Source organism: Paramormyrops kingsleyae, chromosome 8 (assembly GCF_048594095.1).
Source record: "Paramormyrops kingsleyae isolate MSU_618 chromosome 8, PKINGS_0.4, whole genome shotgun sequence".
Lineage (NCBI taxonomy): Eukaryota > Metazoa > Chordata > Actinopteri > Osteoglossiformes > Mormyridae > Paramormyrops > Paramormyrops kingsleyae.
Genome location: NC_132804.1, coordinates 25,639,205 through 25,660,736, shown reverse-complemented (window position 1 = coordinate 25,660,736; position 21,532 = coordinate 25,639,205). Strand labels below are relative to the sequence as shown.

The 21,532-nt window shown below is 40.1% G+C and overlaps 2 protein-coding genes and 1 long non-coding RNA gene across 5 annotated transcripts; 2 read left to right on the top strand and 1 right to left on the bottom strand.

Moving 5' to 3' along the window:
- Positions 1-3,329: 3,329 nt before the first annotated feature.
- On the top strand, positions 3,330-13,017 carry map1lc3a (microtubule-associated protein 1 light chain 3 alpha). Its single transcript, XM_023799769.2, has 4 exons — positions 3,330-3,514; positions 5,725-5,780; positions 8,149-8,255; positions 11,607-13,017. The coding sequence occupies exons 1-4, from the start codon at positions 3,475-3,477 to the stop codon at positions 11,767-11,769; spliced, it is 366 nt and encodes a 121-aa protein (XP_023655537.1). The 5' UTR covers positions 3,330-3,474; the 3' UTR covers positions 11,770-13,017.
- A 629-nt stretch (positions 13,018-13,646) lies between these two features.
- eif6 (eukaryotic translation initiation factor 6) lies at positions 13,647-17,801 on the bottom strand. 3 transcript variants are annotated; one of them, XM_023799765.2, is made up of 7 exons: positions 17,698-17,801; positions 17,140-17,280; positions 16,802-16,887; positions 15,435-15,610; positions 14,893-15,069; positions 14,343-14,524; positions 13,647-14,013 (listed from the first exon to the last, which is right to left on the bottom strand). In XM_023799765.2, exons 2-7 carry the CDS (start codon positions 17,244-17,246, stop codon positions 14,004-14,006), a joined length of 738 nt encoding a protein of 245 aa, XP_023655533.1. In that variant the 5' UTR covers positions 17,247-17,280; positions 17,698-17,801; the 3' UTR covers positions 13,647-14,003. The 3 variants fall into 3 exon arrangements, with proteins under 3 accessions (XP_023655533.1, XP_023655535.1, XP_023655534.1); XM_023799767.2 differs by lacking the exon at positions 17,698-17,801 and adding an exon at positions 17,656-17,682; XM_023799766.2 differs by lacking the exon at positions 17,698-17,801 and adding an exon at positions 17,535-17,661.
- LOC111837581 (uncharacterized) lies at positions 17,734-21,530 on the top strand. The gene is made up of 3 exons (XR_002836684.2): positions 17,734-17,838; positions 19,659-19,777; positions 20,891-21,530. It is a non-coding gene; the product is annotated as an uncharacterized lncRNA (long non-coding RNA).
- The last annotated feature ends 2 nt before the right edge of the window (positions 21,531-21,532 follow it).

Here is a 21,532-nt window from a genome sequence, read left to right as displayed (position 1 = left end):
AGGGATAATATTCTAAATATTATATCAAACTAATATTATTATGTGTCATATGCTATTCCTCCTACCCTTCTCAGGAGTTCTGCGTTTCACATTGCTCCATTTAATTGTCACTTCAAATGACCATAAGCTGTACCTAATTACATAAATATGCTTAAATGTCAGAAAATGAATGTGGCTGTGGGGGCACAGTAGCTAATCGCATGGCGTCACGTCCCTGGTGCTTTGGAGTTTGCCTGTTCACTGTCGTTAGGTGAGTTGGTGTGTCTACATTAGCCATTGTGTCTGTGCCCTGTGATGGACTGACACCTTCTTCAGGGTGTCCCCTGCCTGTAATTCCTGGGAGAGGTTCCAAAATCGCCATCACCCTGTACGGTATAGCCTGTTATGGAAGACTGGGAGATATTTATAGACAATAATACTTCCCTTGGAAGGCGTTGACATATAATCATCTTACATTTCTAAATATATATATATATATATATATATATATATATATATATATATATATATACACACACAGACACTCCTCTACTTACGAACTTTCAACTTACGAACTTTCAGACATACGAACGAAGAGTACTGTAAGTCCAAATTGTGTTCCTTGGGCTCCCGTTTCCTGTCTACAACATCAAAATTTTTTTCTGCGCGCCAATTCCAGGTAGTACAAACTCCTGGCCGCTACTCCCGCCGCGCAGCAGCGTAGCGTACGTACTCCCAGCATCCAACTTCTTTGTACTTGCCTATACCCTTAAAATGATGTTGAATAAAGACTTATGAACGGCCGTTCGGAACGTATCTCATTCGTAAGTATATATATACTCATACTATTTCAACTAAATAATGATATATTTTTGTACATTTGTACAAAGTATAAAGAAATCCCTTGGTTTTCACCAAACCCGTCTTTCCCATGAGAGACACATACACACATAGAGGGACAACAAAGCTTGGGGTCAGAACAACAAGAGGGGCCCTTTTTCCAATACCCCTGGGGCCCTTTTTGGGGTTTAGGCATTGCTCAAGGGCCCAACAGTAACGTAAGTATTCATTCAGCCACAGGATTCAAACTGGAAGCAGACACAGGCTGCAAACTTACACAACCATGCACCACCCCAAAGTAGCGGTTGTCATTGAAAATATCTTAGTTTGGAATAGCAATTAAAATATACATATTATATATAAATTCCATCCATCCATCCATCCATCCATCCATCATCTATACCTCTTTATCCATCTGGGTTGTGGGGAAGCTGGAGCCAATCCCAGCATCATCGGGTGAGAGGCAGGGTACATTATATATAAATTCAAATTAGAATATGCAGCCCTGACTTTACATATTAATGTAGAAGAATGCTGCAGCATTACATTTTTAAAATGTTTTAAGAGCTTTTCTGTATGTATACATAAAAAAAGACATACTCTTTGGTAACATAGAGGACACTGGGACAAGTGCTGGACATTAATAGTCCTGTGTAATGGATCAACAGCCAGTGGCAGAACTGCGAAAGTGAGGTGTGTCCCCATAGCTGATCTTTGTTGATGGGAATGCATTTTGCAACAGCTAAGGCTAGTCCATCGAATATATAATGACCTTGTGAATAGGTCATTTAATGGGATGTCCAGATTGGGGATTAACCTTGGAATGATATGTGACATCAACACATCAACATTAAAGACAGCCTTCTGGATGGTTTTTGCACCAAGCAAATTTCATTCTTTCAAGTCTTGTTTTTTGTCTTTCGCAACATCCCCCAGATCCAAATGTAAGACCTGCATGCCCCAGCACCGCTGTGGAGTTCTCCTGTGTGCGTTTTCTCCAGTTACACTGTTTTCCTCTCAGCCCAAAGGCACATGGATTAGAATGCCTGCTGGCTCTGTGGGGAGTGTGCATACCCTGTTTCTGGGCTGACGTCCAGACCCACTGCGGTTATGTTGGTATGGAGAATGGATGAAAACTGATGACACAGTTCATTCCTTGTAATAAAGAACAACGTTTCACAGTGTATTTGAATTTAAGGGCATTTGAAATCTATTATTCAACACAATGTTTGGTTTAATAGAAAAGAAGATCAAACACTTGTAGAAATGTTTTGATTGGTTTATTACTCGGATTACTTTAAAATAGGGTGGCAAAGTCACTTCATGTTTCCAGGGGTGGGGAATTCAATCCCACCTTTTGTGTGTAGGTGTACAGTTTGCATGTTTTTCTCATGTCCTACTTTGTGCCCTGTGCAGTCTGGGATAGGGTCCAGGCCCTCCTGTGCAGTCTGGGATAGGGTCCAGGCCCTCCTGTGCTACCTGGGATAGGCCCCAGGCCCTCCTATGCACCTGGGATAGGTTTCAGGCCCTCCTGTGCACCTGGGATAGGTTCCAGGCCCTCCTGTACTGGCTGGGATAGGCCCCAGGCCCTCCTATGCACCTGGGATAGGTTCCAGGCCCTCCTGTGCTGCCTGGGATAGGGTCCAGGCCCTCCTGTGCTGCCTGGGATAGGGTCCAGGCCCTCCTGTACTGGCTGGGATAGGCCCCAGACCCTCCTATGCACCTGGGATAGGGTCCAGGCCCTCCTGTGCTGCCTGGGATAGGGTCCAGGCCCTCCTGTACTGGCTGAGAGAGGCCCCCGGGCCCTCCTGTGACCCTGACCAGGATAAGCAATTAGAAGATGGGTAGATGAATGGTTTAAAGTATTTATGTAAACTGAAAACTGCAATGCTAACAAAGCTGACCCAGGTGAAAGTAAGTATGTTTGCTGTAAGTATGTCTTCATTCATCCATTTTCAAAATCCCCTTGTCCTATGCGGGGTTGTGGGGGTCTGTAGCCTATCCTGGAAACTATGGGTGCAAGGCAGGGGAAAATCCAGGATGGGTTCCCAACCCATCACTGATCTTATTATGAGTTATTTAAATATATTGCAACTTAATAAAAAATGAGAATAGCCTTAAGTAAAAATTAAATGTTCACTAAAATTATGAATAAGATTCAATCTTGGTCAGTTTTGGAAGATAAATGGTTACATTATTAGAAACAGGAGACAACTTATATGTGTGTTATTTATGACATAAATACACACGTATGTATATAGAGTATATGAAGTTTTTAGATCGCAGTTGGCTGAATTTGAGTATTAAAACTACATGCTGTAAACTAAAATAAGATTCAAGCGATAACAATATAATGCATTAGTGCCATCGCTGCAATATCACCCAATGGCATAAAATTAAAATAATAAATGTCAATAGAGATCACAAATATAGAATAAACGTGCATAGAAACAGGCATGCTTTTTTTATATTGACGCGGTCACTTTAAGCGTCGGGGTGACGTCACGGACGGGGTTTATTGCATTGTCTGGGGCTGTTTTGGTCGCTACAGAGGGGACGCGGTAGAAGAAGGAAAACAGCATCGCAACATCCGCGACAGCGCAACTTTAACACATTAAATAACTATATTTTTATCACTAAAGACGCAAGAGAGATATGCCTTCCGACAGACCTTTCAAACAAAGAAGGACATTTGGTAAGTGTCTGTACTAGCTGGCGTATAGTGTGTTTCTCCCCCTTCTAGCTATTAAAGTATTGCAACTGATGGTTAAAATTTAGACGGTAATGTATATTTTTTGGGACAATCCGACCACACCTAGTCGTCATGTGTCTATTCATGTTGTGTTTATGCCCGGTATTTCTTTATCCAGAGCAAATTAGGCTTGGTCACATCACCAAATGTGAACAAAGAATATGTAGAAGTAAATACGCTATACCATTTTTAAGGTTGTTCGTGAGTTATTGTTTTAATATCAGCAGATCGTGTCTCACTTATTGTACAAGGCACGCCACTGGCTTCAAAAAGAACATTTAAACCTATAGCCTTAAAATCTAGGCCGTAGTAATTATCATAAGATGTCCATGAGAAGTCTAGCTAATAATCTCAGTACAATAATAAATGTTATGTAATTATGTAGGTAATATGCATATAATATAATCAAGCCTATTTTTTTTTTTATGGGTGTACATGTCTAGACGGGATGACAATTCATCACAGGGTACACACACACAATCATGCACTATCGGCAATATAGAGACACCGATTCAACTAACTTTGGATTGTGGGAGAAAGCTGGTGGAAAGCCATGTGAGGACATGTAAAATCCATGCACACATGTACTCAGAGCAGGTGTGGGATTGAAACACCCAGGCCTGGAGGTGCAAGAGAACAGTGCTTCCCACTGAGTCAACAGAAAGTCGTACAAGGGGTCAGGTAAATATGGCTGCCAGCCCATGTGACCAGCAGGCCGTGAAGTTAGTAGATAATGCCCCATGAAAGTGTGTTTGGTATTTAATGCACAGGAATTTGAAATGTATGAATTAATCACTACTGCTACAAGCACAGAGGTTTCAGGCGGGTTCTAGACAAAGGGTAATTGTGACAGATTTAATAATGAGGACAGTTTCAAGTGATGACTCGGGATTTTTTAATACTAGGGCTAAGAACAAAACAGCCATAGCATTGTAATGTTTGGAACGTTGGCTTGTGTAAATATTAATGTGCTGTCCCAAGTATCATTTACCAAAACTCAAAACAATTGTCCTGAATGTGCAAAATTATCATTTTTTTAAGTAAATGAACTTGGTGTGATCGAGATAAAAATAAAATAAAAAAATCAATAAATTAATTTAGTAAGAATTTCACTTCCATCTTGAGACCTAAAATGTATGAACAGTGCTATCTGATTACAAGTCATTTAAAAAACAAACCCTTTTACAGTGTAAAGTCTTGTAAAACAAAAAATGGTAGGTGTATACAACATTATCATGGTAATTTACTATCCAATGTATATGTTTTAATAATGCCTATAAATACACAGTACACTTTTAAAATTTTCTCCAATAAATAAGTAATAATTAATTACTGATCATTGTAATTTCTGTGTAATATACCATGATCACGGCACAATTGGTTTGGGATTTTTTAAGCCTTTATATTAAAAACATCTGTGTTAGGCTTTTTGGCCGTTTTCTGCCATTCCTCTTGTGCATCCTGGTTCCTCTCCTGCCCTCTCCTCCTTACGTCTCAGAGCAGGGTCGTCTGAACTTCTAACGATACGTGGTCACATTGTCTGTCAGCTAATCATGCTGTCCGTCACCTTTAAAGGCTGCTGGGTAGCCAAAATGGGGGACGCAGATGTTACTGTGATTGGTCCATGTTGACAAGGGGGCGGGAAAGCAGGGACTGAACGCTTGGTTTAGAGGCCAAACTGTTATTATGTTACAGAATTTGGGTGTCTAGCCAGCTGTTGAGTTATATTTGTCCCACATTGTGATTCCTGTTTTTTTTTCCTGTTTCCCTCCCTCTTTTTACTGAGATGTTAGATTAAAGGGATTTTAATGCTGAGGCACAGTCCAAGCATCAAGACTTCTCAAGAATATAAGGCATTATGAGTCCCCCATAAATCCTTAAGACTGACATTCTTTCAAGTCCATTGGCTCCATAGTGTGTGTGTGTCTGAATGAACTGAACTAGGGGGGATAGCAGAAATCGAAGTGCTTGATTCTAGAGAGCAGGCCTGTGGAATGTCGTCCCAGGTGGGACATTAAGTGGGAAATTCGGCTTGTATTTCCTCTGGCATTTGCATTGCGTCTGGCTCATTGCACTGCTTCCTCGCTGTCTCTGCAGTCTTGGCCTGCATTCTGACTTTATAACACCGTGTGTTTTTTTTTTTTTTTTTAAAGCTGACCGTTGCAAGGAGGTGCAGCAAATCCGAGAGCAGCACCCCAACAAAATCCCGGTAAGCGGAATCCCATCATGCTCGCTCTCCTGATTTTATTCCCGTATAGCATGATAACAAAGTGCCCTCCTCCTCCTGTAATGTGCAGTATTACTTACCCTTTTCAGTAGTAGATGTGGTTAACATCGAGCTGTCTCCTCCATTGGCTGCCTGAAAGCATTAGTGAGGACCTGAGGTTTAGTGAGAGAGATCCCAACACTTTTTATTGTTATTTTTTCCTGATTTCGAATCACCAAACAGGGATGAGGTACAAACCAAGAACAATTTGCTTTGGCTTAAGTCCAGGCACGTCATATACAATTAAAACATCAATGTTTTCGGGAATAATAATGATTGTATTAAAATTACTTATAGTGGTGGTATGATGGGGCAGGTGTTAGCACTGTTGCCTCACACCTCTGGGACCAGAGTTTGAGTCTCTGCCATGGCTCCCTGTGTGTGAGGTTTGTGCATTATCCTTATGTTGTTGTGGGGTTTTCTCCAGCTACTCTGGTTTACACCCCACAGTCCAAAAATATGCTGAGGTTAATTGGACTTACCAAATTGCCCATAGATATGTGTGTGTGTGTGTGTGTGTGTGAATGGTGTGTGTGCACCTTGCAATGGGTTGGCACCTCCTCCTGGGTTGTTCCCTGCATTGCACCTGTAGCTTCCAGGAAAGACTCCTTACCTCCTATAAGATAAGTGTTTACAGAAAATGGATGGATGGATGGATCTCTAAAAGAATCTCACCATGACCTTGCATTGGTTATGAAAGATGGGTAAAAATCTTCTTTGTTTTCCAGATGTATAGTTAAACGCTAAAGTTGATGTATGAGAACAGAGCAAAACAGAAGAGAGCCTGTAAAACAGAAGTAATTCTGCATTACTTAAACAAAACACAGCTAAGTCTATCTAGATTGTCGATAGAGCTCTTAGGATTTCTTAGCATTCCGGTTAGAAGATTACCCATGCAAAGTTCATCCCAACCCTAAATAATAAAAAAATGTAAACAAAACTTTGAGATTCCATTTCCTTGTTTGTCTGTATGCTGCAGCTGAAATGTATTTCTAGAAGACGTTTTTCAGGTCTGGCAGGGTCCATTTTTGGGCTGGGCTTTGCAAATAAATACATCTTTACGTCATCTACTAACAATGAGATTCAGAATGCCTCAGAAATCTGAGAGCTGCGAATTGCAGTCCATATTCAAAGAAATTGTAATTGAATACTTTATCTGTATTGAAAAATAACAATCCCACTGGTATAGTTTGGTCTTAAAGTTCTGGTTATTTCTTTATTATGAAGACCACTCCTACCAGTCATACATGCAATATAAAACAGGTGGTAATGATCATTTTACGCAATGTTTCATTGAAATGGTTGAGAGCTGTTCAAAGAAAAAGTGGACTTAGTACTGAGATAACAGCCTTGATAGGTCACACGTATCATTTTTGAAGGTGAATGCGTACTTGTGCACCAGTTATGTCCATATGAGAGATCTTAATAACCACATACACATATATGTTTTTCTTTTTTGTTTCAAAAAATAAAACGTTTTCAACCAAAAAGGAGTATAATTTGACTCATATAAAGTCCTAGAGAGTGGTGTTTTCCAATGGTTGTGCACTAATTAACTGGTGTATAATTGGGCTTGAAAATAGTTTGTGCCATTTAGGCCCAGCAGAAAAACTGACCCCTGTTCCCTAGCAGGATGGTATAACCTAGCTGTCCCACAAAGAGTCCCCAGCTCTGGCCCAGAAACAGCACCTGTTAAGATTGATAGATAGTTTGGCATGTTAGGTGAGGTTGTAAATGGAACAGCCTGGAGAGGATTGCTATCTCTTGGATGAGATACCAAAAAGACATCGAGGAAAAGGAAACTATTTTAATCTGACTTCTGGCCTGGTTTATCCATGAGAAAAAGCTATCTTGCATTCAGTATTGACTTTCCATTCGAGGTCAAGCTTAAAGCATACATGCAAATTCATGTGGAAATGTAACACTGTAGCTGAATTACCTAGTGTTGCATTTTTACATGTGAGTTATGGCAAGAACCATACTTCTTTGCAGAACAGCCCCTGGGATGTCAGTACACCAGTCAAACATCAGTTTCTGAAGACAAGGAGAACACAAATATACGCTGAGTCAAAATGCAGAGAAACAAGAAACATGTTTATTCATATTATCATGTTATCTGATCTCCAGATTTCATTTCATGTTACACAAATGGACCCTTGTACCATTATACCATTACTATAATAAATGTTTAGTAGCATAATCGATTCTGGGTTTAGGGCAGATATACATGGAAGGTTGCAATTAACCAAAATTTTAACTGTATGGTACAAGAAGTAGTCATTTATACAGTATTTACTCTTTTATATTATAGGTAATCATTGAAAGGTACAAGGGAGAAAAACAGCTACCAGTGCTGGACAAGACCAAATTTTTGGTTCCTGATCACGTCAACATGAGTGAATTGGTGAAGATAATCAGGTAAGGATATCACAGCATGTCTTTAGTGTCTGATAAATCTTTAAAACACAAACACACACACACACTTATATATAACGATTGCATTATTTCATGGCAATCTCAGAGATTTATTAAGTGGTGGTGAGGTTCTCCATCCTGATGTTGTTAGGCCAGTACTATAGATATACTTGTAACTGTTCACGTTTCAAGCTTTTCTGTGTGAGGCCACCTGAAGTCATGGCCTAAAATGAGTCTCGTTTCATGGTTTGCTTCAGAATATCTGCATGCAGGCCTTCTGAGGCTCAGCTGAACACGGTGGCCCTGCCTGTGAGCAGTATCCGTTACGCTGGTGCTTTTAAAGGAGGGCTCAGTGGGAAAAGCGCTAACGTCACTGGTTTATAGTATTCCATTCTAGATCTGTAGCGTAGGGTGATTTACAGAGCTGAGAGACACCAGCTGAATTCGAACGATGCCTGGAAATAGTAACCTTCTCTTGTTTTTTTTTGCTCCAAGTTTTGCTTAAAAACTTGGAGATGACAGTCTGCAGTTTCACAATTCCCAGATGATTCAGTAGCTTTGGTGTCTGTAGTAAGAAAGGTTTTTGTGGTACAGTCGGAGTGGAATAAGGACATAGGGCACTATCAATGACTGTCATCTTATGTACACAGTTGGTGTATTTCCAGGCCGACGGCCTGTATGTTAGATAGTGTTTAAGGAAACTAGAAATTAAGTGTCTTGCCAAGACTTGAACAGAAGGGCTCCTCTTGACACTTGTACTTGTAAGCTGAAGGATACAGAATCATGTCCAACTCTCAAGATGGATTATGGGTTGTGTGGGCCCCTGGGCAAAACGTTCGCGACATCAAAAACAGCTTTATGTTGCTTATCAAAGGTTTAATTTTTCATATTTCTCTTGACAAATAATATATGAGAAGGATCTATTCTTGCCACATGATAAATGCAGTCTTAATAAACAGGGTTATTAATTTTAGCAGGGCCATAAATGTTTGATTCCCTGGTTTGTAATGGAAATGAGATTACGTTTTAAATTTAACTGCAGGACAGTGTCGTGACTGCATTTTGACAGCGTGACTCATAATGCAATTACGCATGAAGGTAGCCCTCACTCAATGCTTCAGCTAAGGAGCTTTGTGAAAGGTCAAATCACAGTATGAATAAAGCTGAACCTGCAACTCTTTCAAATCATCACTTCTGCTTGTTTATAGTCTTATGCTTATGATTCTAGCATTGCGTTTACAACTGATTAATTTATGATAGTTGCTCACAGTAATTATATGTCTAGTGAGTACTGAAAGATCCTATAAGAATGTGAGGTATCAATCATTTTATTTATTATGTTACGTTTTAGGAGAAAGTCGCTGTAGGCCACACTACAGGAAACCATGTAGAGGTGACAACTCACTATGAAGGAGAAAAGTTAAAAAATTAAAAATCACTTCCCAACCCCTTAAAAGAGTTTGAGTGGTACTTCTGGGGAAACAGTGCAGACAGGCATAATCCAGAACATCTGTAAGTCTCCTAGATGGGGACACTGACTCCTGGAATCCTGGAGACTGTTGAGAAGCTCCCAGAGTTGCAGAGGTTTGGGCTATTAGCCATCCCTTTCATAAAGATCTCCATGACCCACATGACGGGGAAGCCTTTGAAGAAAATAGCCGGTGCCTGTTGCCACCAATTAGCTGTGGCAGACTTTCATGTAATGCTTCAGAAATTTCTAAATGCAAGCCAAACCCGCCCCACCCGCCCTTCTTCATCATGACCTACAAGTATTATATGTAACTTTACCAATCCCATATATTTTGGAAAAGTACATGTGCGTGTCTTTTTGGTCGTGGCTGGTAATCGAAGTGTGTTGTTGATCATGGGGGCAGTTTCGCAACGTCTCAAAGTCAAGTACATCAGCGTTCGAGGCAGTCTGTCCCATGCACCCCCCAACACTAAAAATAAACATTTGCTTTCAGTTATTTATAGAAGCACTGGGCTCTGGCTTTGAGAATTAAGTTTAAAACCTGGGTAGGGCATGCTGCTAGAGCTATCATGAGAGTAATGAGGGAGTAATGAGTGTCATTCACTCGCGATCAGGTCATAATTGACTTCCTCCACCCCAATTGGGTCACATCTGGGTGACACATAACCATAGGTGGAAAGTTCAGGTCCAGAAAGTACAAATCCAGACCAAGGTTTTGATTCAGCCAACAAGTTACTTATACTTAACTGGTTGGTTGAAACGAAACCTTGGTCTGGATTTGCACTTTCTGCACCTGAACTTTCCTCCTCTGCACAGATCTACGCTGAGGATAAACCCTCACCATAAACACACTCACCTTGCCTCAGGTTTTAACCTGTGAATTGGAGCAGAGGTTGATTAGACAGACAGTAACAGGGTCAATACATTTCTGAGTAATTTCATGTCAAGGACATAGAACTGTTTCTGAAATTTGTTAATGTTCTGGCATACTTTGGGACACCCGAGGGCTGCCTTCTTTACTGCCTGCTAACATGTGACTTGCGATGAGATGCGTGTTCCCTCTAATGGTTTCTGGCATGTCTAGCCTGGTACGTATGTGTGGACTCTGTGACCCACTGGCCCTGTGGATTATTGTAAAACCCTGTTACAGCTTGTCCAATCTCAGTTGCTATGAGGTGTGTGACACTCTATCCCATTTGTTTAGTCATCAATACTTTGCATCCTGTGCACATATTCTAAAAATAAGCTATTGGACATTTTCAATACCATCTCATAAATGAAGGTATAATTTTTTGCCTTCTTCCTTCTTTGGCTAATCAGTGAATGGTCGTGATTTACTGTGTTTGTTTTATGCTTTTATTGAAAAGAACTTTGCCCAGTTATACGGCGAGTGTGTTTTCGTATGCGCCTATTCCACTGTACAACTGTAGAGCTTGACTTGGAACCTTTTGTTTGCAGTATGTGGTTCTGCGGAGTGAAACTGCCCTGTGGTCAGAAGGTCGTTGGTTTAAATCCTGTGGTCGGCAGGGTGATGTCACTGCTGAAGTCCTTAACCCCAGTTGCTTCAGGGAGTGTTCTACCTTGCTTTCTCAATTGTATATTGCTTTGGAAAAAAGTATCTGTTAAATCAACAAATGTCAAGCCTGAGGAAAAAGGATTTGATGCGTTTGAAGCTTAAAACATCACCTGTTTTGCCTGTCAGTGGTTACACAATCTGTTAATGGTTAGACTAAGGAAGACCAATGTATGGAATTTGGCAGATATCTAAAATAATAAACTGGTAATCAACTCCACACCTGTGCCGGGGTAAATCATGCATGTGTTAAGGAGGGGTGTGGTCTTCTCCGTGTTTGATAAATCCTTTCTTGTCTCCCTCCCTGCAGACGTCGACTCCAGCTTAACCCTACACAGGCCTTCTTCCTCCTGGTCAACCAGCACAGCATGGTCAGTGTCTCCACGCCCATCTCAGAGATCTACGAGCAGGAGCGCGACGAGGACGGCTTCCTCTACATGGTCTATGCCTCGCAGGAGACCTTTGGTTGTTAAGGTGTGAGGAGGAGAAGGTGAGAGAGCTTGGGGCATGTTACATGCCTGCAGTATTTTCTCCCTGGACCTCTTGGTTTGGCATGACCTGGGCACCGGCCCCCCCCAGGGGTGTTAAGCAGGAAGAGGTGCGGCTTTTTCCTGTCTCTAGCGTGTATACAGAAATGCTCTGTGTGAATCCTTCCCTCTGTCTGTCCTTCATGTTGTGTGCACATTTTTAACAATCTGGTCTTATAAGAGTTTCCTAATGGGGGTAGGGTGGGTATGGGGTCATTTTAGTCCTCTCAGCTCCCTTAGAAGGAAGAATGGCAACTGTCCCAGGGTGATATTGGCTGAGCTGTATTCCTCTGCCTCTTTAAGCTCTGATGCCTACTTGGACTCATATTACTGTTCACAAATAGTAGTGCAAATAGAATGAACAAGTCAAGGATCCTATTGCTGGAGATGCTTTGGGTAAATCTGTGCATTATTTTTAATTGTCTACCCTTTGCCATTGGTTTTCTGCTGGAGGAATTAAGATCCTTCAGATGGAGTAAGATAAAATTAATTGAAAGTGGAGGCCTTGATCCTTGACCTACCCCTCTGGTCTCTTCTAGTCTGGTGTAATGATCATTCATCTAGCAAAACCCTTAACGACAAGGCTTGGGATGCCTGTTCTCTTACTGTAGCATTGTTTTATTACTTTTTTTTATTGCTTTAATTTAGGAACAAACATGCTTCTTTGCACTCAGAATAAACAGGAATATAAAGAAAGAAATATTAGGCAATGGTAGTACTGTTTTATGTGTAGTGTATATGTATATATTTATATACATGATGATACACACTTCTGTATAAATCTATATATCTATGTATATATTATAATATGGGCCTGCAACTATAGAAATAATACACATAAATCTATAGATGTATAAGTTATCTATAGATGTGACTATTGTACACAATGATTGAATGAAAAGGTTTGTGGAATATTATCTTGCATGCTTTTTGTTTGCGGTTTACTGATTTATGCCATTGATTTAAAAAATAAATAATAATAAAAAAAATGTTCATTCCCCACCCCTGTATTTTCCAAGCACAAAAATGCCTGTGTGATTTTGAAGGATAAACCATTTATGTACTAGTACATAACAAAATATCTTGTCTTTGTGAAGTTTGCAGAAATGTCACCAGGTCATTACAAGGAAATGTATATACAACTACTGTTGTAACGTTTATTTAAAGTATTTGCCAATAAAAGAAAATACTGCATTGAGTAGCACTGATGTTTCATCCAAGTAAACAGCTATAACTGTACTGCAGGTACAAGCACCAATGGCCATCTACCTATGATCTTAATGGAGGGTTTGCTTGTGCCTCCTCCCTTATGTACGTCGCCAAACCTTGGTTTCCTTAGCAATGCAAGGTATCCATCCATTATAAGGCTGGAACAGATTATAATCACATTTTTCAGTTGAAGATGGCTAATAAAATCCATCGGAGTAGTATGTCTTAAATGCATAAATCCAATTGGATTCTTTGTGCAGTCTAACCTTCTGGTCATGCAGTTAAACGCAGTAAATAACTCTTAAACTGCTCTCTTTGAGCATCCCCATTTTAAACAGTTAAGCCGGTTTACAAATTCAGCACACTTGTAATTCTAAGCCCACTTTTCATGTTGGCCTAAATTAGAATGAATAAACCAAGAAGACACTTGGTGCAAAGTGCCGAAGAATACGGTCACCAGTGGAAAACATTATGCAATATGATTTTGATCAGTACAACAGATTTAATGTGTTTGTAACCATGCATTTCTTATTGGCAGAGGTAAAAAACTACGTTTCACACCACTGTTTTCAAAATGCAACCCCGAGATCCACATCAAGAGCATCCTCAATCAATCAGCTTGCAGCATATTTTATTTCTTAAAATTTGTCAATGGACTTCTAAAGGACCATTTTCCACGGGACAGAAGACGGTGTGGTAACTAGATCTGAACATATAAATACATGTTAAGTCAGACAGTTACATGCTTAGATTTGACATCCATAAAGAACATAATCACACCAAGATTCTGCTTCTGTTCTCAATGGAGATTATAGAGCAAAAAAACCCCACAGAAATAACCAATTTTATAAGAACTATTGGGTGTTATATGTGATGCAAAGAAAAAAAGATGACGTCTTCTTCATGGGCTGAACTTCTGTGCCGTTAGTCTGCAAAACTCACTGAACCCACATTCATCCAGGAGTGGTGGGTTATGTGAGGCTGTAAAAGAAATGTGTGTGAAATTTGTGTGCTTAAAAAACAACCCGAAATGTACAAGCTGAGGTACAAAACAGACTTGCACTGAATGGCTGAATCCAAATCAAGAAAATATACCATAAACTATACCATTTTTATTCCCAAATTTAACCAAATCTATCATTACAGGCATGAAGTCCATGCAAGATATCAACAGCATTTTGATCATTTGTAATGATTTGTAATTAAAGAGCAGCATTCTGCTGGTGCTCATCATGTGACTGATCATGTGACTGATCATGTGACTGATCATGTGACCCTTCACCCTATGCACCCCGCCTGTGGACACTGACCTGTCGATGAGGGAGTCTCGCATGTTGGTGGCTATGGCGCTTGGCTGGCTCTCGCTCAGCTTGAACACGCTCTCGATCACTGACAACTCGGTGCTCGTGGTGTCGAGCCCGCAGAAGGCACACCAGTCGTTCACCACCATGCCTGCTGCGATGACCTCGCTACCTCGATTTACTGTTCCTGCCTGGAGCGGGAAGGGAAGCCGGTAAAAACTCACTGTTACACTACTTTTACCATGACCGCACCAGTAATCCACCCATTATCGACAGCCTCTTATACCTTTGGGTCTTGATTATCAGGAGCTTCATACCAGGAAGGGAAGGAAACAGGAAAGGAAGGAGCTACACACTGCACTGTACCATAAAATCATTTTAACAAACTACAATCAAACCACCACCCACTGAATATAATGCAATGTCACGTGATTGTGTTCACTATTTTATTTTATTTTTATTTGGTAGATGCTTTTATCTATAGCAACATGCTTTTTTAAAGTCTCTGGAGCAATTGTGGATTAAGGGCCTTGCTCAAGGGCCCAGCATGGCTACTCACCACAAGTGGCACCTGCAGAAGTGACGATAGCTCATCTTGGTCTTCAATTGAGGTCTTGGGATGGACCAGACCTCCCTGATTGCTGAAGGCACAGTAGCTACCCACTAATACCTGCTCCGCCACGGTCTGCCGGAATACTTCCACCTTCAGGCTATCTGCTAGGATCTCTTCTGTCTCCTGTTACAGCACAGTGGGGCACTGGTCAACACTGCTTGTGAGCACCTGAACATCCTTCAAGACACTGTTCCAGGTTTAGTGATTTAGTTATATCAATGGCCACTGACTTTGCAAACAATATACCTACATGCATTTTATATTTAACTGACAATGGTTTTTGAGCGTAGTATATTAGTATCATTAGTAGGCACGATAATCTGCCTTTATATATGCAGTGATAAATATACTCGACAGGCAAATTATATGTGTATGCCACTTCAAGGAAAGCTCACTTTAAAGATCGATAACCACAGTTAAAAACAGAAAGACCCAGGCAGTGTAAAAGGCAATTAAAGATGCTCAGGATCCTGCTCCCTCTGTCTTACCCGGTCGAGGTCGGGGTGCACCAAAGCTACGTAATCGTTACAGGCGATGACATTCCCCAGGGCGGACAGGCGCTCCTCCACACGTTGGATCTTCACAGTGTCTGGCAGACAGTTGCGAATGTGCTGCAGCTCCTGGTCCGTGGTGTTGTTGGGCACCAAAAGGCCATGCCGGTTACCTGCAGACACACAGCGAGTCTGTCTCTGTGACTGTCAGCAGATGAGGGGCCTGTTTACTGAGAGACCCACATGTACATTTACAAATGCTGAAGTCTTATAGTTTACATTTGTAAATGTGCATTAATCCTTTCCAATAAGAGCTGTGCTCTTTCAGACATTTATGCTAATATTTATGTTAATCAGCACAGAATAAATATTACAGTGTTTTCTCACAATTAGATTCAATATGTTTTATTGGTTGTGTGCCACAAGTGCACTGGAATGCTTATTAAGCCACACCCAGCATACAAATAAACTGGCAATAGACAATTAGATGTACAATAGCTCAATAAAGACAAATAAGACTTAGAAACATCACATTTCACATAAAGTGCTAAGCACAGTAATACTGCAGTAGTCCAACTCAGCTACTCATAACGGGGACGCACATTAAATACTAGCAGGTCTTGCAGATTTGATAATCATGATACATGGCTAAAAGGGGCAAATAAGGTTGTAGGGAAGAGGTCTGTGTCTCTGCTCTGTGTTATTCAGCAGCACACGCTGGAATTTAATTTCTGTCAAACAGGCCAGTGTGCCGGTGCTCATGACGGCCCCTACGCCTGACGTCCTCGGCCACCTCTTCATGAAACGGCCGTAACAGGCCTGCTGATCTGTGCTCATCTGCCATAGTCACTCTAAAGTAACAGTAGGTGTACAGACAAGTAATGCACATTTCTGATATGTACCTTACATATAAAAGCTGAAAAATTGAGTGCAGACTATTATGATTCATAAAAATCCAGGAAAAACCAGTGCTGAACCTATGTGAATGAATTAAGTTCAAGAAATTAAATCAGTTATACATGTTTTCTGCATATAAGCACATCTGCAAAATAACTGTAAAAATGTGCTGAAACATGTTATTTCGAATTCCATTCAGAGCTTTAATTAAATCCTCGTATAAAGCACAATTAATTAATCAGGAGCCGAGGAAGAAATAACAGCATTTATGACAGGCTCCCTGGTGTGCTATCCTAACAAAGAAGTGCTAAAGTACTGAAGTGTTTATGACAAAACTATACCCAAAAACAGTACAAAGACTTATTGCATTTAACAATCAAACAGAACTCTATTCATGAGGACTAACCCAAGATATCCCCAAATTCTGGTGTACTTTCATTTGGAATGATTTCTATATCCAGACTTACCGACACACATTCTTCCAATAATACGACATCCTGCTATTGACGCGTGTACCACCGGGATGGTTTCTGACAGCTCACCTTCGAACACACTAATGAGAAGAAGAGATCACACTCGTAAAGGTACCCAAAGCTCGTTAACGTATCTTGTCGATATAACACTAAACACGGTCAGTATAAAAGATCCCTAACACAGAAACGAGAATACGTACTATACGAAGTTAGTAGCGTTCAGATACTATATATTTACAAACCCCAGTGTGTTCAGATGAGTTCAGCTCATTTACACCTCTGATATTACTGAGTTCGTTTCAGCGTTTGTCTTAGTAATTATAGTGACTAACCTGTAGAAGTTCTCTGATCCACCTATGGCTACAAGGCAGTATGTGTTTGTGAGCTTAGCAAAACAGCCGATTTCGTTGTTCTTTTCAAAGGATGCCCGCACTGCCATGGCCAGTTACTGGGGAAGCTGATATATTCGCAGTCTGCAAATACAGGCATCCACTGAAGTTCACATAACAGCACATGGACGGCGACAGCGGGACAATATTGCTAGACACCCAGAAAACATTATACATATTAAATGAGGAAAACATGATCGGAAATACTGTCGTACCGTACAAATACATAATGACATCAAAGGTATGTTTAATACGTTAACGGTCAAAAAAATCATGTGGTGGATACGTTAAGATGCAGGCAAACGGTCAAAGAAAATCAGTAACAAAAAGTAAATCACCCAGTGTCACCATCCGTAAAACTCCACAAGTAATTACAAATCATGTAATACAAATATACAAAATAGACACGTTTTCATTTAGAAGAATAGACTTATATATTACTGGTTCACATGTACACACCGTCCCATAAACGTAAAGTATTATTTGAGTGAAAAATCATACCTAACGTCTCCGGCCTTCTTAATTTCAAAAGCAAAGCCTTCCTATCCCCACGTGTCTACTTCCTCACATAGACGTCATTACGTAAACGTACGTGCGTGTTGCGCAGCTCGTGTCGACGTCTCAAGGCACGCCCACCTATATGTAAGTGGAAAAGCAGTTGGATTTGTACAGTATTTTATTTATTTGTGTTTATCGGCATATTATTACACATTCAAATTAAGCCGAAATTGCGCTTTAGAAAGACATGTTTACATGACACTTCAGAAGATCCTTATGTAATTACTTCTGGTGCGTTTGCATTCTGTGCAGGCCTGTAGTTTCTTAACATACGAACTCGCACTAAAAGCTGGTATTTTTGTCAGCTTTATGTGAAACCTATTGTTCCGTACTAGACTCTTACTTGTACTGACCGCAGAAACGATACGTAGTGTTATTTTTTTCTGCGTACAACTGAATTTAGTATTTTTCGTCGCAACAACAATTATATCAGTAAACACAACTATTTGAAGTGGCACCCATAAAACCGATAGTTACTTCCGAAATGTTTTTTTTCTTACAAAACGTCCTCTTGTGCTTTCTCACAAGAGCTCTGCTCACAGATTTCAGATTTGTAGTTTTCATGCAAGCCGATAATTTTATACAAATCACAGTCATTTAATTTACTTGGCTAGGCATGTAATAATGACACTGTGATGATAATAATAGTAATACTTATAAACAAAGTAATATTTAAATAAGATCAGATACATGTAACAGGGATTTTATATGGTAGGGAGGGGCGGTGAAGAGAGGCTATCCTACACAGGGTAATTTTGGGCGTGGCAGGTTTGAAGACGTTTAAAACATTAATTTATATCTGTAGCGTTGCTATTTGTCTCGTCAGTTTTAAATATCATATTCCCACCCTAGTGTCATGATAAATCAGTCAATTTAAATGGACAAAAAATAGCTAGTGTTCTGGTTCTTCTATTTACCGATAAAGAAGGTAGAAGTTAAATCAGTTGGAAACAGAATTTTAATATATTTACGTGAAATTAAAGTGGAAAATAATCACAGCACATTTATCACCTTGTTAAGTGTAATGTCTGCTGATAAATGTAATTCAAATGTTGCAAAATCTACTCATTTAGATATATTCATCTACGTCGGTGTCACTGCATGTGAGAGTCTTTTGTTTCCCACGAAAACGATAGTTTTTATCGTTTTTATGGAGTCTCAGTGTTTTACCATAAAATTATGGAGAATGATATGACTTTTACTATGCAATTATAGAGAATAGTACGAGACTTTACCTTAGTTTCTTCGTGTGGATTACATTTTGTTCTCATTTAACGGTATCCTGAAATAAGACTATTGTCCCATTTTATCATCATGCACAAATCTGTAAGCTATGAAATCATTTACTCCCTCTATAAATTTCCACACGTTAACTTAAATGCAAAGAACCAGCAATACAAGCAACATTTCAGACATCTGTATTTATACTGCTGGAATTCTAATTGAAAAGGTGTTTTTACCTTGACTAAATTTCCATGGAATTATGTCCGACTGAATAAAGTAGGTTGACGGTAAAAGAAGAGCAGAATACCAGATTATGAGCACGATCGAAGTATGAAGGTGTAACGGTGCTTTTTAAAGTGTTTACGAGAATTTGGGACGGGATCAGAAAAACTGGGTCCTTTATTTTTTAATAACACAATGTGACGTAGTCGCACGTTTTTTCATTGCATTTTTATAGTAAACGTATTCGTTATTGACAGCATTCCTTAAATAAGTCTGCAGGCTGTTACACGATGTTCTGGTTCATTCATGCCGATTGTGTCAAGCGCACCGTTACACATGCGCTCCATTAACACTTTTTTACCTAACAACCTGCATAGCAACTGTAGTACTGCTCGTCACGTGGTTACTCTGTGAACCAATCGCTTCGTAACCTGCGGTGGCGTATTGTTTGTTGACAGGTTCGCTGGACGCTGCCGAAACGTCATTGCAGCGGGAGCGCAGCATATTGCAAGCTTCCGGAAGAACACTTCTGCCCAGAAACACGTTTAGATTCAGACAGTGGAGTCTTTTTATTGGGGTAAAATAATTATTGATGCTTTTTTAGTAATATTTTGTTGGGCTTTAACTGTTGGTTTATCTGTCTCTCCACGCATAATAACATGGAAAACAGCAAGGCTTAGAGGAGAAGGTAATGTGAAATAGTGAACGAGTGTCTGGCATTTAAATACATAGTTTAATTGATATGTAAATCTATTATTTAGTAAATTAAATAAGATTCACTTCTTTCCCAGCATTTCTTTGGTTGTAGTTCTCCTTATCGCCACCAGGAGGCATTCAAAAGAGATGCTTTTCTTAGGCGATGAGCCGACTAACTGCAGTTAACCAAGGACAGTAAAAATGTTTAAAACAATAAAAAAATTAAGATGAATGAATGCTCTTTATATAGCGAGGAAAAACGTTCTTAAGCTGCCATTACGTATCTGGAGCAGAAAAATGGAAAAATGTCAAAACGGGGGATTTGCAAATATATTATTGTACATTTATGGTTTATATATATTTAATGTCCTTTTACTATAGAATACTGGATCTGCTTGCATCGGGCTGAAGATAAGCAGGAAGAAAAACAGATTATTGTCTGAGACTGTTGATGACTTTTTCCTCACCCTTACCTTTCAAAATGAAAAATGCAGTGAAGATAAACATCACTGCAAGGTTACCAGTCTTTTGGGTACATGTCTATAATGGGGTCACTGAAAAACTTGTATTTAGAATGAAATTACCATTTAAAAATTGCTGTAGGGAACAGTTTAAACTAGAAGGGTGTCAGAACATGTTTACAGGTCAGGCTATCAAAGTATAAACTATCATACCCAAGTACTGTTTATATTTGTTCCCATAACATTTGAAACGAAAGCTCCGTAATACAAACGGTTCTATGATTAGCAAACAGTTATCTCTCTGTTATGAATATTTATAACTACAGCAGATGAATAACGTGTCACAAATCGGATTATGATTTTGCCTGCATTGTCACCAGTAAGAACAACCTCCTGTCTTGGATCATGTGGTGAATTGTGCGTTAAACCTGTGCAAGCTTTTTCCGGGGGGGGGGGGTCAGTCTGGGAGGACACGGTTTACTTAGTGTCTGGATAAATGTTTCGGCATGGCACTGTTTCCTTTATCTGCCCAGGATGGGAGGAGGTCTGAGTCACACTGGGCAAGAGAAGCCCCCTCCTGCCCAGCCTAGTGGGCTGTGCACCAACCCTTTTCCCAGCACAGTGCCTGTGGAGCGCCCCCCACAGGCCGCCGCTGACTTGCCCCAGTGCAAGATGGGGAGCAAAGTGGTGGATGATATGTGCTTCATGATCTCTTGTACAAATTGGTATTAGAACCACTGAGCGTTTACAGCAGGAATGTCCCGAAGCTGGTGGGCTGTGACTGAAATGCATTTCCATGTGAATGCCTAAGTGCAGGTTTATTCATATAATTGAGTTTATTTTTGTTCCTTTCATAGATTTTCCCTATGAGGAATGCATCTTACAACCTTAGCCTTGAATATCCACAATGTGTGCTGACATTTGTTCTAATTAATCTGAAAAATGCATTGGGTGTTGATCAGTATTATTAATTCAATAGGCACAATCAAAGGGGAAATGCATTTCCATATAAGGAGTAGCCGCTTTTTATTATTCTCTGGACATGTTTCTTTGTGATCCAGTGTACAGAAAATAATTGTGTGGAATGCAGTTTCTTTACTTGCATCCTACTGCATGCTGTTACCCAGTCTTTGTCAGGCTTAATCAATTACATGTATAATGGAAATCAAGAAACT

Excerpts from the sequence above, each read along its gene's own strand:
- map1lc3a (XM_023799769.2), top strand. The coding sequence starts at position 3,475 with ATGCCTTCCGACAGACCTTTCAAACAAAGAAGGACATTTG. Across the intron at positions 3,515-5,724 it reads CAAACAAAGAAGGACATTTG|CTGACCGTTGCAAGGAGGTG; the intron begins GTAAGTGTCTGT and ends TTTTTTTTAAAG. Across the intron at positions 8,256-11,606 it reads GAATTGGTGAAGATAATCAG|ACGTCGACTCCAGCTTAACC; the intron begins GTAAGGATATCA and ends CCCTCCCTGCAG.
- eif6 (XM_023799765.2), bottom strand. The coding sequence starts at position 17,246 with ATGGCAGTGCGGGCATCCTTTGAAAAGAACAACGAAATCGGCTGTTTT. Across the intron at positions 16,888-17,139 it reads GGATCAGAGAACTTCTACAG|TGTGTTCGAAGGTGAGCTGT; the intron begins GTTAGTCACTAT and ends TCTTCTCATTAG. Across the intron at positions 15,070-15,434 it reads TGCACCCCGACCTCGACCGG|GAGACAGAAGAGATCCTAGC; the intron begins GTAAGACAGAGG and ends GTGCTGTAACAG.